Consider the following 14,995-nt stretch of genomic DNA (forward strand, 5'->3'; position numbering starts at 1 on the left):
CTCGCCCGGAATGTCATCTCGGAGCTCCTCCGCCCCACAGAAGAGCAAAGTCCGGCCCGATACAGTCCGGCTGGGCTTCCTTCTTCTAGTGCTTCTCTGCGGCATCACCGAGACCAGATCCGTCAACGTCGTCAGGTACGGTGCGGCTGGGCTTCCTTCTTCTAGTGCTGCTCTGCGGCATCACCGAGACCAGATCCGCCAACGTTGTCAGGTACGGTGCGGCTGGGCTTCCTTCTTCTAGTGCTGCTCCGGGGCATCACCGAGACCAGATCCGTCAACGTCGTCAGGTACGGTGCGGCTGGGCTTCCTTCTTCTAGTGCTGCTCCGGGGCATCACCAAGACCAGATCCGTCAACGTTGTCAGGTACGCCAGCGGCGCTCGTCGGGCTGGCAAGAGGTTGGCGAACCAGCTGCCTCTCGAAGAGCATCACACATCCAGTGCCAGAGGATGCCTGACCATGTGTGCAAGCTCGGCTAACTGTAACGCCCTCAACTTCGGGCCGATAACGACCAATGTCAACTGTCAGCTGTTCGAGGACAAGCCATGCACACGCCACGAGCTAGTCAATTATACGGCAGTGGACTATTACGACGTGTACGACCACCCTGCACGGCAAAGAGAACTGCAACTCTCGTGCTGGGATGACACCACTTGCACCGAGGACGGCTACTGCTCCAACAGATGTCCTGTGGGAGGGGCAGATAACGTTTGTAGCACCGATCTTCAGTGCTTCCCTTTCATGGGTCCGCCAGGCGCTTACAGGTTTCAGAACAATGCATGTCAGGTCAACTTTTTTAGCTTCTGGGAGGTACGACCGGGCTTTGCTCTGCCAAGAAGAGTGACGTGGCTGGTGCCCCCCGGTATCTTGTCTTACAAGAAGCTGAAGCCAGGGGTCTGTGCGGTTGACATGCTCATAGCTCCCGGACATGGAGCTTCCTTCGATATCTGGTTCTTCGCTAGACACGATTACGATGGATCTGTGGCGCTGTTCCGAAGCGATCCGTTCTACGTAAAAGTTCTACACAAAGATGAGAACGAAGACGAATTCGAGGAGCTGGCTGAGGTCTACGCTCCAAACATGTTCAGGAGGGGCATCTCAACAGGCCTTACCGTGTCCTCATGCGGCGGTCTTCTGTTCATTGGGTCTCGGGGCTATGCGCAGTCAGTCAGCGTCCGTGTAGCCCTTACAGAGCCAATGAAGTACATCGGCGTGAAGAGTTCAGTCAACGAGTCGAGGATCTGGCTGGAAACCAGCGTGGCTGATCCCTGGCTCTTCGACGAGGCTGGAACCGAGCCAGATCCCGTGTTTGAGGTCTCAGGATCAAATTTAATTTGTAAAGAAATAAACGCTACCAAGAATGTGACGATCAAGTTCGACTGCATGGCTTCTGCCTTCTGCCAAGTGTTGCTAGGCAACGCAAACGTCAGCTGCAACCCCATCGGTGATTCCAACTTCGATACGTTTGTTGTTCGCTCCAGCAATGGCTTCGTCACAGCATTCCGGAATGACGAGATCGTTCCGTTTCACGACGCTCAGGCTGCCGAACCACCGCAGGAGATCACCAGAGTATGCATGGGCGGTTCCGACAGAGGCATCAAGAAGCTGAGGATCGCCAGATACGACCCAGAATGGAGGACGGACACCTGGCACACACGGGGCGTTGGTTTCTCCAACTTGAAGTTTGGAACATGGTGACCGTTGAGCTACGCCAATTGGGGTCTACAGGATGATTGCGAACAAATCAATTTGGCCACATGCCCTCCAACAGGTCTTTCGTGGTCGCATATTATGTGCAGGAAGATACCTATTAAAGTTATGCTTCGCCAGTAGGCGAGCAACTTGTACAAGAGACAGAGTGGCCCATTACTTGAGAAAAAAGAGACCCTCCCGACTAACCTGGTGCAAGGAATTCAGGTTGAAATGAAAACCGGCCGGCGTCGATGGGCTGCACAAATTTGTTTGCGATTTCAACATCGGAGTGGGCCCCATGACCCATTCCAAGCAGCTACAGTCGGTTTTGATTTCTTGGATGTAAAGCGACACAAAAGCGATGACACCAAACGTCATTGTTCTTGGCTGAACTCGGTGTCAGTGGGCTTGAGCTATTGGGATTGGATGTGAGTTTGTTCATTTGGTTTGTGCCCGTTGGATTTTACTTTCCCTTAGTAGGCATTTACTTCACTAGTTGCCTCGGCAGCTGTTGATACCGTTTGCTGATAATACCGTCAACTGATGATACCGTCAGCTGAGGATGCTGTCGGCTGACGATACCATCAACAGATGACACCATCAGTTGGTGACACCGTCAGCTGGTGATGCCGTCAGCTGATGATACAGTCAGCCGATGATACCGTCATTTGGGGATGCCGCCAGCTGATGATGCCACCGGCTAAGGATACCGTCAGCCGATGATATCGCCCATTAATGACACTCTCATCATCTGAGGACACCGTCAGCTGACGCTACCACCGGCTGAGGACACCGCCAGCTGATGATACCATCAGCCGATGATACCGTCAACTGAGAATACCGTCAGCTGAGGATGCCGCCGAATTACATTATGGTGCGACCCCAGTTTGGCCTTTCGCTATGCCTTTATTTCATGCCAACAATATATTTTCTGTTCGATGTACATGCCAAGTTGTCTTTTTCGCCTTAATGTTGGCATTCATAAACATACTGCACTGGTGTAACGAACCCATCGTGTGTGCCAATGTTTATGCACTTGGTTGGTACTGACGACGCTCAGTGACAATCGACAATGTTTCTAGCGACGTAATGAGGCATTAATCAACACTGATTGAGCAGTTTTTCTGGGACTCTGCAATGCAATTTATCGATGTCAGCATGGTTTTAAATGTCATTTCACCTTGAAAAATACTGCAGTGAACGAGAACGATGTGTATCAACCTTTGTATTTGTACTGTATTCTATTATAACGTTTCACTTGCCTACCGTGAAAGTCATACTATTATTTGAAAACGCCGTACATAAACCATCAATATTTTCAGAGCGACGTGTGTGGGTGCTCTGTGTAGATTTATGAAGTGAGGTTTCGCGCACAAGTGCCTCCACTGTTAGAGGCATATGTCTTTGGAGAAAGGTATGATGGGCACGAGTGAGACAGGAGCGGTAGTCCATTTCAGTTTCAATAATTATCAACGTTCCGTGCGGAACAAATGCCACTTCTTTATCTTAGGCCTTCCGTTGGTTGCGCCTTGTACCTCTGAGGGATGTACCTTTGCTCTATAGGACTGCATACTGTGCGTGTATTCCTCACTAGCAGCCGCCCCATTGTGGCAGCAGGCTCATAGTTTGCGTCAAACGTATGGCGGTGCACTACCTCAAAGCTATTCGGGGCGGCGTCATATTCGCCACTATCAGTCTTTCGTGGCCGTGGCAAGGATGCTTTCATTTGTGCAACCCGCGCTCGCTGAGAACAGACATGAGGTTAAAAGCATCCGCGGGCTTCGCTTAGCTGTGGCCGCACATCTGGAAGATGCATTTCAATTCACTGGCCGTTCAGCCAACCGTTTTGCCACTACCGTGTAACTGTATTGTGCTGAGCTAACTGTGCGACCACTGCATACCTATGTGTGCTAAATCTTGGTAAGCAGACTACAAGAGCGTTTTTCAGTCTGCACTTTGGATGACTAATGATGTTGGCCGTTATCCTTCAACCAACCGTGTCGCTGCGACAAGGGGTCGGATCGGTCCAGAAAACTAGCTGAAGAGGTGGCACGGAGTTGGGTGCAAAATGCCAGCATTTGTAGATGTGCGTGTGTCTTGACGGATTGGAGCAATACAACAGAAAGCGACTTCGTCTTTTCACTCTCGCTTCGTAAACAGAAATTCCCAAGTCGTTTGCACTTCTGCGCGCTCTCTGCACATCGCCGCTGTTTGCGCGTGCATTGTCACCTAAATAACGACAAAGTCACACCCGACGCGCCACTCTTCGACGGTCCCAAGGTTTCTCGTTTTAACAATGCTCAACATTCTCTTGCATGCTCGATTCTCAACATGGTTATGAGATAACAACGCTAAAATAGACACAAATTCAGACAGACAGACCTAAGCGGAATGCGTTCCCTCGCCCCGTGCCCGTGCCACTGCACCCAGGTGGCAAACGGCAGCGGACCAGGGCGATGTAATGTCCTCCAGCAGCGGTAGCCTCGGGTGTCACATCTCCTACCCTGGCAGCGACATACCAGGACGCCGTATTCTCGTCCTTCAGCAGCCGCCAGGACGTCGTATTCTCCTCCTTCAGCATTGGCAGACTGGGCACCGCACTCTCCCATCGCAGCAGGGGCAGACCGGGCGCCGTACTCTCTTCCTTCAGCAGTAGCAGACCCGCCGCTGCACTCTGCTCCTGCGGCAGCGGCAGACGGGGGGCCGCACTCTTTTCATCAAGCAGCGGCAGACCGGGCGTCGCGCTCTCCTCTTGCAGCAGTGACAGACTGGGCACCGCACTCTCCCATCGCAGCAGTGGCAGACCGGGCGCCGCACTCTCCTCCTTCAGCGGTGGCAGACTGGGCACCGCACTTTCCTCCTTCAGCAGCGGCAGACTGGGCACCGCACTCTCCTCCTTCAGCAGTGGCAGACTGGGCGCCGCACTCTCCCATCGCAGCAGCGGCAGACTGGGCATCGCACTCTCCCATCGCAGAAGGGGCAGACCGGCCGCCGCACTCTTCTCCTGCAGCAGCGGCAGACCTGCTGCTGCACTCTCTCCTTCCAGCAGGTGAAGACCTGACGCCGCACTGCGCTCCTTTAGCTACTGGCCCCGTATTGGTGCATATGAAACATAGCAACAGAATCTGGAAGGGAAAGACACGCAGACAAGATACGACAAAAGTAGCCTGGGAAAACTGTTCAATAATTGTTGGCATGAGCACTCAGTAAGGGTTGGGCGGGATACATTTTGTCAAGACGCTGTGATAACGATGGCTTTAGGACACTAGTGACTAAATGACAGGATGACTGACTGACTGACTGAAAGGTGTTGTTTGCTGACTGAACATATTATAAGCTATGCGTACGCGCAGTTTGTAGCTTGGAAGAGCGACAATAAGCTAAAAGAGCCGCTAGTGAAAACTTCTATTTCGAAGCCTAAGTGCCCGCGTGGCAATAGATGTCATCTATGCAAGTCTGGGTTTCAAGGGGTTTGCGCGGAAAAATGTGGTCTACGAAATTAAGTGTGAACTGTGTGAAAAACATGGCAGAGACATAGTCTATGTCGAGGAGTCCATGTGTACTATTCGCTTGAGATATAATGAACGCCTGCGAGATGTTAAAAACAAAACAGGGAATATCTTTCGGTGACCATTTTTGGGGGGCAAAACACGCTCAGGCTGAAATCCAGGGAAGTATGGACCCTATGCCTTTTTGGAGCTCAGAGTCATCTGCAGAACACAAGATCACCCAGTCAAGACAGTAGGTGAATCTTTCTTACAAAAAGTTGGTGATCAAACCTTAGCGTGCAGGGCTCATTATGGCCGATTATGCGAGCGTTATACGTGCCTTGATGTGTGATGCGTGATAGCTTAAAATATTTTACATGCATAAGTGATGCCTGTCTAATTGAAATGGTTTGCATCTCTAACTGATGCGTGATGTGTGGTGCCCGTTTAATGGAACTCCTGGCATATTTGAATGATGTGTGACGCGTGGTGCCTGTTGGCGCGTGGTACCTATTACTATTAGTACATTATTTAAGTGGAAAAACTGCTCTGAACAGCACAACCACGAACGTCAGATATGAACGCTTCCACAATTCATTTTTTGGCCCTGATTGTCGCATGACTTATGGAGTGGTAGGATTTGAATGACGTTATCATGGCATCATGAATGCCGAGAATTTTCTCTCCGACATACCTTTCCCCATTTTTGCGGGCGTTTAGGTCAGAAACTATGGCGGGTTAGGTCTCAAGAAGGTGCAGGATTTTGAACAGCACCGAAAGGTCTTCAAGATGGCCATTTTAATTCAAAACGTCATATACATGTGGAATGCTGCCTGTAATTGCCCGAGACGTTGTGTAGACAATAGCGCACTTTATGGTCGGAGAAATCATTTTACATGCAGACTCCGTATATGCGAAGCTCACTGAAAATCTTAACAGCTGATGCCCTGCCCCCCGCCCCCCGCCCCCTGGTCGTATGCCTATATTTAATATATCATACGGTCTTGTATTCCTCAAGAGGTGGATCAAACCACTTTCGCGAAAAGCTGTCAGAAAGAATATCTGGCCGGTTCTGCACAGCTGGTCTGGGCTTTCTTTCATTGTTTATTAAAGCTGTATCAAGGCGTCCATTGAGTGTGTTTTTGACTGTGGACTTAAAACGGCTATATCGCATAATTTATGATGAATCATGTTTGCCTCCGATCTCGGACACATCAGCTGAGGAAATAGCATTTACAGACCATTAACCGCCGTGGGATAGCAAGGTAAATCAGAACAATACCGTACACACAAATACTCCGCGGGGGTGACATGATTTCACGAGACGTGAAGTAATTACGACAGGCTTGATTCCCACTCAGAACGCTTGATGCTTCGAGATGGCCTTGTTTCGTGTACCAATACAAATAAGCGGAAGAAAAAGTCGTTTTTATTCGTATAGCACAGCATCGCACAGCTGTGAAACTCCGCATACGCGCTGCTTACGAATAACTACTACTTTACATTCGGCCTACATTGGACTGATCTGTCTCCACTTTATCATGACGGACACACTGATAGAGGCATCATAAATACTTGTACAAGCATCACAGCGCTTTAATCTCACGGTGTGTGGCCTCCATTTCTCGTCTAACGTACATATCGGACGGATCAGTGATGGACTGTTGCGATCTGGTATACATATTGGGATGTTTTTTTCATATTGGGATATTTGTACACATCGGGATGTTCGTCGCCCGCCAAGGACTCTGGTGAATCCCTAAGCTAATTTAGCCTTATTTCTCACTGGGAAAGATAATGATTCCGACTGCCATGAGTTTGTTCAAGCAGCATTTGCGTTCTCGTTGATCTCATTTGTAAAAATTGTGTCCTGTCCCGGCTTTTCATTGTATGTCCGATAGCGTAAGTTAAACGTGTTGTACATGTACCGTAGGCAGCTCAATGATTCTTTGTTGGAGGGCATGTGTTCTCTCGTTCTGTGAATCGTTATTCGGAGTCCATCAGATACGTAGACCGCATGTTTCACATCCTGAGTACGCTCTCTGACATTGCATTCCGAGTACGATACGGCATAGCTGGTATGTACGATGAATTACGTGCAATCTCTATGATATTTTCCATGTTGAATGCATTATTAAACGCTCGTTTTTCTCAGTTCCCGCAACTTCCATACGTCGGTTGTAACTGTCGTAAAATGTTGCAGCTCAAACACGTTATAATTCATAAGAGGCATTCTAGGTGACATACATGCATTTTTTTTTTGTCAATTTCGACATAGATATTGTCATGTGTACGACCATTAATTTGTAAGTTGTCAAGCGCATTTACGAGGAGCACTATTCATATAGATAATACAGTAGCAACAGCCCTATTTCTCAGTCCAATATCCTTATTCTGGTATTATTTCGATAAAGGCATGTTGCCAAAATATCAACACATCTATCTTTCCATTCTTCTGTCTTTTGCCGTGGGAAAAAGACTAAGGCTATTACTCCTGTTTAGCCTTTGTTTTGCTTGATATCTGCTCTCTGTGTTTTTTTTTTTTGCTTCACCTCTCTTTTTCTGCTTTGGTGACGTCAATTTTCGCGCGCGTTATGCAAATCTGAGCAAAATACACCTACAAGTAACAAGTCTAGCAAGTGCCTAGCGTGAAGTGTTTTGCATAATGGAGTGATCCATTAAAAAAGTAATTGTAGCAGGGCGCAAACAAAAATTTTGCGTTAAGACGATCATGTGCTTGCCCAGGATCGAAATCAAGTCTATGGGTTTTCAACTTATGGGTATTCCTTGTTGGTGCTATGCTGTCTGTCTCATTATCTAGATCCCTGCTATAATAGCCCCTGCTATGCATTCATTAGACAGTTTATCAGTGTCTTCTATGCGTGGTCTAATAACCGCGTTTCTGAATCCAGGTGTAAATTAAGCATTTTAAGAGCCAGTGGTTATTCGTGATTGTTTTAGTCATGCTGGGATCAATCCATTCAATTCGGGTGAACTCATTAAGCGTTCAGTCCAGTCTGCTCCTTATCCGTATTTTGGTGGGAATTTATCATTTCATTCAATTCGATCCATTAGCAAGTTTGTTATCCGCGCATTTATTCAGTCGGTACGGTGTCCTAATAAAACACCCCTTTAGCTGCGCCTGTACAATGGAACGGGTTCTGCCGACGCTGTGCATTATTTCTTCTTGTGTTTTCGCCCTCGACTCGGCTTACTTGTGTCTGAACCTTTCGACGTAACGAAATGAGGTAGGACTTAGTCAAGGAATTTATTAGTAGTTCATCGAAACAAGCAGTTTGGATATAGCAGCTTGCACAAAAACGTTGAAGTGAAAAAATTATTTTATCAGCCCGAAGAATCGGCTGAACGTGTTTTTCTTTGAGAGCTACAGCACGTCGGAAACGAAGGTAGATGCGTATGTGGAGTGCTCACGTTCGTGTACAATTCTTGAGACAGCCTTGTATTCAGTGCCGAACTTTCGCAAAGCTAATGGTTTTCATTGCATGCTTGAGGCACAGATGGCAACACTTGGAAACAGCTTGGGAGCACACTCCGCACTCCCGTGCATTAGACACCATACGCCGATTACCGCTAAGTAGCCCCGTGACCGGACTTAAAAATGAGCTCGAATAACAAACTTTCAGCTTTGGGACCAAAACATGTCATTATGTTCAACTTTTCATCGCATTTTCCTGCGTCTCTGCTCCCTCGTGAGACGACCGCTGTTCCAACCATCCAGATTAGAAAAGTAAACATTTTGAAGGTTTTCAGTCCTGCTGTTCACGGAGACCGTGCTGCTATCTGGTGGCTGAACACGAGGCTGAGATTCGCCACTCGTGGTGGCGCTCACCTGCATGGTCGGTGGGTTGTGGACGAGAGCACGTGTAGAACAAGCACGTATGGATGTCGTTCGTGGGCTAAAGTTGATGCGTCTAACACTCGTTAGGATAAAACACTTAGGGTGTACTGTTCTTAACGAGGAAAGTTGTTAATAAAAACAAACGTACAGATAAAGATATCAATGATAAAATTTTCGCCGGAAAAAGTTCATAAAAGGTGGATAGGTTGTAGGTTCTGTAAAACCCAACTGCGTCGGCTGTTGGAGGTAGCAAAAGCCAGGGGGTGCCGGGGCGGGCGAAAACGACCGTTGTGAAATAGTCTTCTCACATATTTCATATCACATATGATGCTTTGAAATGACGCATAGCTTTTTTCATATTGAATTAGCGTTGCCCAGAAATTAGAGATGGTGCATACTTAACGTGTATCATTTTAAAGGAGCAACAGTTACATCAACACGAAAGTACATATTCTACATTTGTTCTTCCAGCTCCAACATATTCTAGCATCACTTCGCTGTGCTGAAAATGCCAATACGTTTCTACGATCAATACGAGAAATACATAGGTATAATACATGCCAGGGCTTCCTTCTAAACGTGCCATTCGGTGTCATAAAGTGTTAAAAGGAACAAATCTCAGATACGCCATCGTTTTCGTCCGTCCGTTGGTCGCCACCCAGTGTCGCCGCGAGCATGTCTTCTGGCAGCTTACGAAGACTGCAACGCTGGGCGTCAGGGTTTTTGTTGATAAAACGTGTGGGCACCTAGGGGCAAAGCTATGTTACATCATTTTTCACTAATTTGTTCTGAAAGAAGGTTGAACATTCTCAGACGAGCATGATTTGCGCATGCGATGCACATGTTTGTTCCAATTTAAATCTGCAATGTACGTTTACAGGGTCTACAATAGAATCCAGGAGACCCCGGCAAAACCTGTGAGTATTATCGTTTTAGAGAGAGTCCACTAAACCATTGTGAGATGAACAGCGCAGGGGTTTTCCTGCTGGCAGTCAACACCGCTTCGTTTTGTTTATTGACTTAATTGACAAAATGAAACAAAAATGTGTTTTTCGGCAGTTTCAATGCCTTATGTTCCAGTTGAAAAAGGTAAAAAATAAAAATAAAACCAAGGAAATTGACCCCTCCCTGAAATCTAAGCCTGCCACACGCGGCAATATTTCTGGGAAAAGCCCTTTCACCAGACGGTGACCATTTGCTACCCTTGTACCCCTCCCCCCTTACCAAGACCTTGGCTTCGTTCTTCGCCACGGGTTTTAGTGCAAATGCATTATGCGTAAACCATTCACCAGAATGTAACGAAGTTGCGTCTATTTCTAGGCTTCGAACCGCTGAGGGGCGCATTTTACTCGTAACCTGCTCAACTGCGCATGCTAGAAGCCGTGGAGGGACGATGAGAAAGATCTCGGCCGTCAACCCGGGGCAATTGCTGTTCCCTCCGTTTTCTGTTGACGTCGTCCGGCGCTCAGTCTGAGCCCCGCTTGGTCGTCTGGTGCGCGTGAGTTCTCGCTCACCCTCGTGTTTCGGTGTATTCTCGGTGCGCGTTCTCTGCCACCCCAGACTCTAACAGGGTCCTACTGACGTGTGTCTCGAGTTGGTTGACCGAGGCTGCTGTGATGTGTGACGTAAACGGAACGAGCCCCACCGCCGAGGAGTGCGGCGAAAGCCACCTGGGAAGCGGTCGGCAGCCGTCCCGCGAGGCGATCGTACGTCGCTGGGTGCCGGCCGGCGCACGAGACTGTGCAGCCCGGTGGGCACGAATGTTGTTATGGCGGCGTGTCGGGGCCGATGACGACGAGTTTGTTTACTTGCCTTTGTAAATAGACGGTGCAGACATTGTTCGATATGCGGACGATAGCCGGGAGGCCCGGCGACACAAATTTCATTGTTATTTTATTGGAACAAAATATTTAGCGGTTCTCGGTGGTTTGGAAATAAGCGGAATAAAAATCAACGCACAGAAAAGTCGGCTCGCAGTTCTTGGGTCTCGTCAAAGCATTCAGCGGCTTGCCATTCTCAGAAATATATGGTAGCGACTGCCGCTGGTTCTCCCACTGCGTGGAGCCTGGGTATCGTATTTGACCAGCGCATGACATTCTCGGCACGCACTGACCCCGTTGTGCGGCCATGTGCAGGCATGATCTGTGGCCTCAGTCACAGCAGGCATAGCTTACCACAGTTAACTCTGGTTGCACTGGTAAATGGACTTGTGGCATCCCTGATCTGACGATGTTTCATCGTTTGCGGGGCGAGCGACAATATTCAACTAGGCCAACTGCAAAAGCTTCTAAACTAGCAGGGAGACGTTTCCGGACGAAGGAAATATGACCATCTTAGCTACGTTCCACGGGATCTTGAGTGGCTTTGAGCAAAGAATGTGTACTTGCACTACCACCACACCCTTCTTACAAATTGCTGACGATATCCGAGCCTGAATCACTCACTGAGAGAAGAGCGTACTCAAAATTGGAATAATTTTACGTTGCCAAAATCTCCACCCTTACTTGACCCAGTTTATTTCCCTCTAACGCCCGAGGTAATCCGTTAGCATCTCCTGTTACGCACATGATAATCCGTTAAGCATCTCCTGTTGCGTCTGAGGTAATCCGTTAAGCATACCCTGTTATGCCCGAGGTATTCCGTGAAGAGTTCAAGGTGTCTTGTCGTGCTGGTGCATGTTACATTGTCTTTGATGATTACCTGAATGACATGTTCGTTCACTTTGCGAGACAGTGACATGTGACTGCAATAGTAAAGTTTAATCATGCTTTCGGCCGTTTTGTTGCGGCCTTTAATCTTCTTATTTCTCGTTCTACATGTTTTTTAATTCATTATCGACGTCTGCAAACATCCGTTGTGGGTCATAATCTGTTGGAGTCTAACAAACTTTGCGTCCAGCTAGAACAGTTTTTAACTGCTCTCTTTATGAAGATCCTGACCAAGTTAGTTTTGCACCGAGTGTACTGAGATGTTCCTGGTGGCTATGTAGCCATCCTGATCTATCACCTTTAAAACTCTCAAGAAATACGTTCGGAAAACTGTCGCTTGCATGCACAACAGAATCAACGTTTCGTGGCCCTGATGGTCAGATGTACCACCAAACAGACGGAATAGCTAAAGCGGTCACTGTTTAAACATCTTGCCACATCTGTGCTCTTCCGATAAACTGACGTTACAAATTTGTCATGGTGGGTGTCGGCCAAGACGTCAAGAAAAGGTAGCGTATTGTGCACGCTGAGCGGAGAGGTGAATTTTAGTACAGAATTGGTTTGCACGCTTTCGATGATGTTGTAGAGGTGTTCGATATTTTTAACTACCTCAAACTTTAAAAAAATTGCTTGTCTCCACAAGGGTTCTTCTTCAAAAAATATTCACAGAAAAAAATGCTTGCTTTTCACAGAGCTGTGAGTCGAATTCTGTCAGCCGATTTTGACGCACCTGGCACCACGCGAAAGATTGTTTAATTATCTTGAGCCCATCCATTGACCATTGTCTAGAAAAGCCAAATTTTCATGGCGCACCGGGCCGAAGCTTTCGTGTACGGTACGCCGTGAATTTTCTAACCGTCGCGGTAAACCCAGCGGCCTCGGAGGATCAATCGGTACCGTACTGGATTCAAAATCGGGAGGTTGTGTGCTCTAAGCTGGGGCGTTCCGGAGTTTCGTACATGTTCCGTATAATTTTTTCTGTCAATCAATACACGATGCCGGTGTTGTCAAGTGTACAGTTTCTTGGGAGTTTCTTACGAAAATGCTGGGCGCAATATTCATTTAAATTCGGAATACCTTCACTATTATGGCACCTGCGCCACGCTGCGTTCAGTTACCGGCAATCAAATAATTAGTGTGAGCTAGAAATCTAGTGTGCATCGCAAATCTAGTGCAATTCTAGTTTCATACTGCTGTTTTTTCTTTATAACGAGCTTCGTTCTATCCAGTTTCTATTGCATGCACTTCTGGATTTTTTTGGCTTTTTATTATGATTTTTCATTGTTTGATTTTCAACTGTGTTTCAGCTCTGTGTTATGTTTCATATTCAGCTCGCTAAGAGAGCTACCATTACTGCTTGAAGGGAATGCTTCACATTTCTATGGGGTTTTGAGCTAACATAGCATCTTTAATATTTTTCGACACAGTTTACAGCCCTGCCCTTCTTAAGAGCTGAAGCCCTCTTGTTTCTGAGCTATACGCCCGCGAAGATGGGACACTTTTTCGGAGAGCGTATTTTAAATTCACCTTGGCATTCATAACATAGAGACAATGCTATTCGAATCCTGCCATTCCATAAGCCATGCGGCGTTACAGGCAAATAAGAAATAATTGCCCAAGATGTTCACATCTGGCGTTCGTGGGCAGGATTTCCAGATATAACGGCAGTTAATTGGCTCTCGATCAATGTTATGCAAGGTACGATGACGTGATCAAATAATGATGTTTTGGAGCCACATTTACTTACCAGAGAAATTGTGTTGTCTAGAGCAGTCTTTTCTACTTAAAGGTATAACAGCAGTTGTACGTGGGCTTGTTTTATCATGTTTGATGCTCGTAAGTTGTTCAGTGCATTAGGGTATCGAAGGGTTGGTAATACCTCGGACAGATTTTAAGGACAGATTTAGGAACAAATTTTAGGAACAGATTTTGTGCCGGTCACTTCTGCTATTGTTTCCATAGAGACATGTTGCCGAAATATCAACCCAACTGCATTTCCATTCGCTGGGTTCTTCTCCGAGGAATAAGGCTAGTACTTTTGTCTCATCCATGTCTGATGCTCGTTTCAATGTCTTCAAATGTAAAACATTCCCTTTAATTAGATGGGACAACGTTTTAGTCAAAGTGCGTGACGTCTATCGTGCGCTTTGGGTGCTCTAGACACTGAGGCGTCGGTGAATGTCGACTCAAGGTCAAGGTGACCCGGCCCACTGGTGAGTCGATTCGTGAGGCCATTTTTGTGGAAGCCTACAGTTCGTTTGGTGGCGTGGACAGTACTGCAATGTGGCGTAACAGCTACCTACCGTAGATCCACATCGGGCTGGTGAGGACTTCGAGATCTGATCTGAGGGAATTGAGCGGTATATGGTGGCACTAGATATCGCTCACAGTGTGTTTAAATGTGCGTTGATGTTGCACTTACTGGGTTCAGCTATTGCAAAGGTGTATGGTGTTCCGCTGGAGGTGGCTGATCCTCTGCCTGACGCCCTTGACCGACGTAAGCAGAAACCGACGGCCTACTCGCCGCTCTTGATGGGCAGGTGACAGCTTACTCGCCGCTCTCGATGGGCAGGTGACGGATTACTCGCCGCCCTCGATGGGCAGGTGACGGCTTACTCGCCGCTCTTGATGGGCAGTTGACGGCTTACTTGCCACTCTTGATGGGCAGGTGACGGCTTACATGTCGCTCTTGATGAGCAGTTGACGGCTTGCTTCCCGCTCTTGATGGACAGGTGACGGCTTGCTCGCCGCTCTCGGTGGGCAGGTGACGGCTTACTTGTCGCTCTTGATGGGCAGGTGACGGCTTACTTGCCGCTCTTGATGGGCAACCCAAAGGCACGACATCTGAGGATATCTTGTCATGATTTCATAAAGCTCCGGGTATGTCGCTTACCTTAAGCGACCTTGATCAACCATTTGCTTAGAGGAATATCCCGCGCAAGGTAGTACTTGGTGCCGGTCATAAATTCAAATGTCACGATATTCTTGAAGACTTTCGGTTGTTTTTACCCCTGAAGGTCCGATAAGGCCACTGACCTAATATGACTACCAGTGACCTATCTGGTCACCTATCATGTCGCTGGTGATATTGGTGAGAAGCATCCGGGCTAAACCTAGTTCCGTGAGGTTTGGGCGGACGTCGGGCCCCGATTTTGAATTGATCCTTCTTTGAGCTCATTTGGCTCTACAGCCACGACGTGGGGACTTCAAAGTCTGACACAAATCATTCTACACGGAGGCCCACGTACCC

At 47.7% G+C, this 14,995-nt stretch overlaps 1 protein-coding gene across 1 annotated transcript in view; it reads left to right on the plus strand.

Moving 5' to 3' along the window:
* The first annotated feature begins 14,818 nt into the window (after positions 1 to 14,818).
* The window catches only part of LOC119114172 (isatin hydrolase), a 12,235-nt gene continuing 12,058 nt past the window's right edge, over positions 14,819 to 14,995 (plus strand). The window contains exon 1 of the mRNA XM_037238378.1: positions 14,819 to 14,836. Within this exon, the coding sequence (XP_037094273.1) occupies positions 14,819 to 14,836 (18 nt within the window). The remainder of the gene's footprint in view (positions 14,837 to 14,995) is intronic.

Source organism: Pollicipes pollicipes, unplaced genomic scaffold (assembly GCF_011947565.3).
Source record: "Pollicipes pollicipes isolate AB1234 unplaced genomic scaffold, Ppol_2.1 Scaffold_7262;HRSCAF=8765_pilon_pilon_pilon, whole genome shotgun sequence".
In the NCBI taxonomy this organism is placed as follows: Eukaryota; Metazoa; Arthropoda; class Thecostraca; order Pollicipedomorpha; family Pollicipedidae; genus Pollicipes; species Pollicipes pollicipes.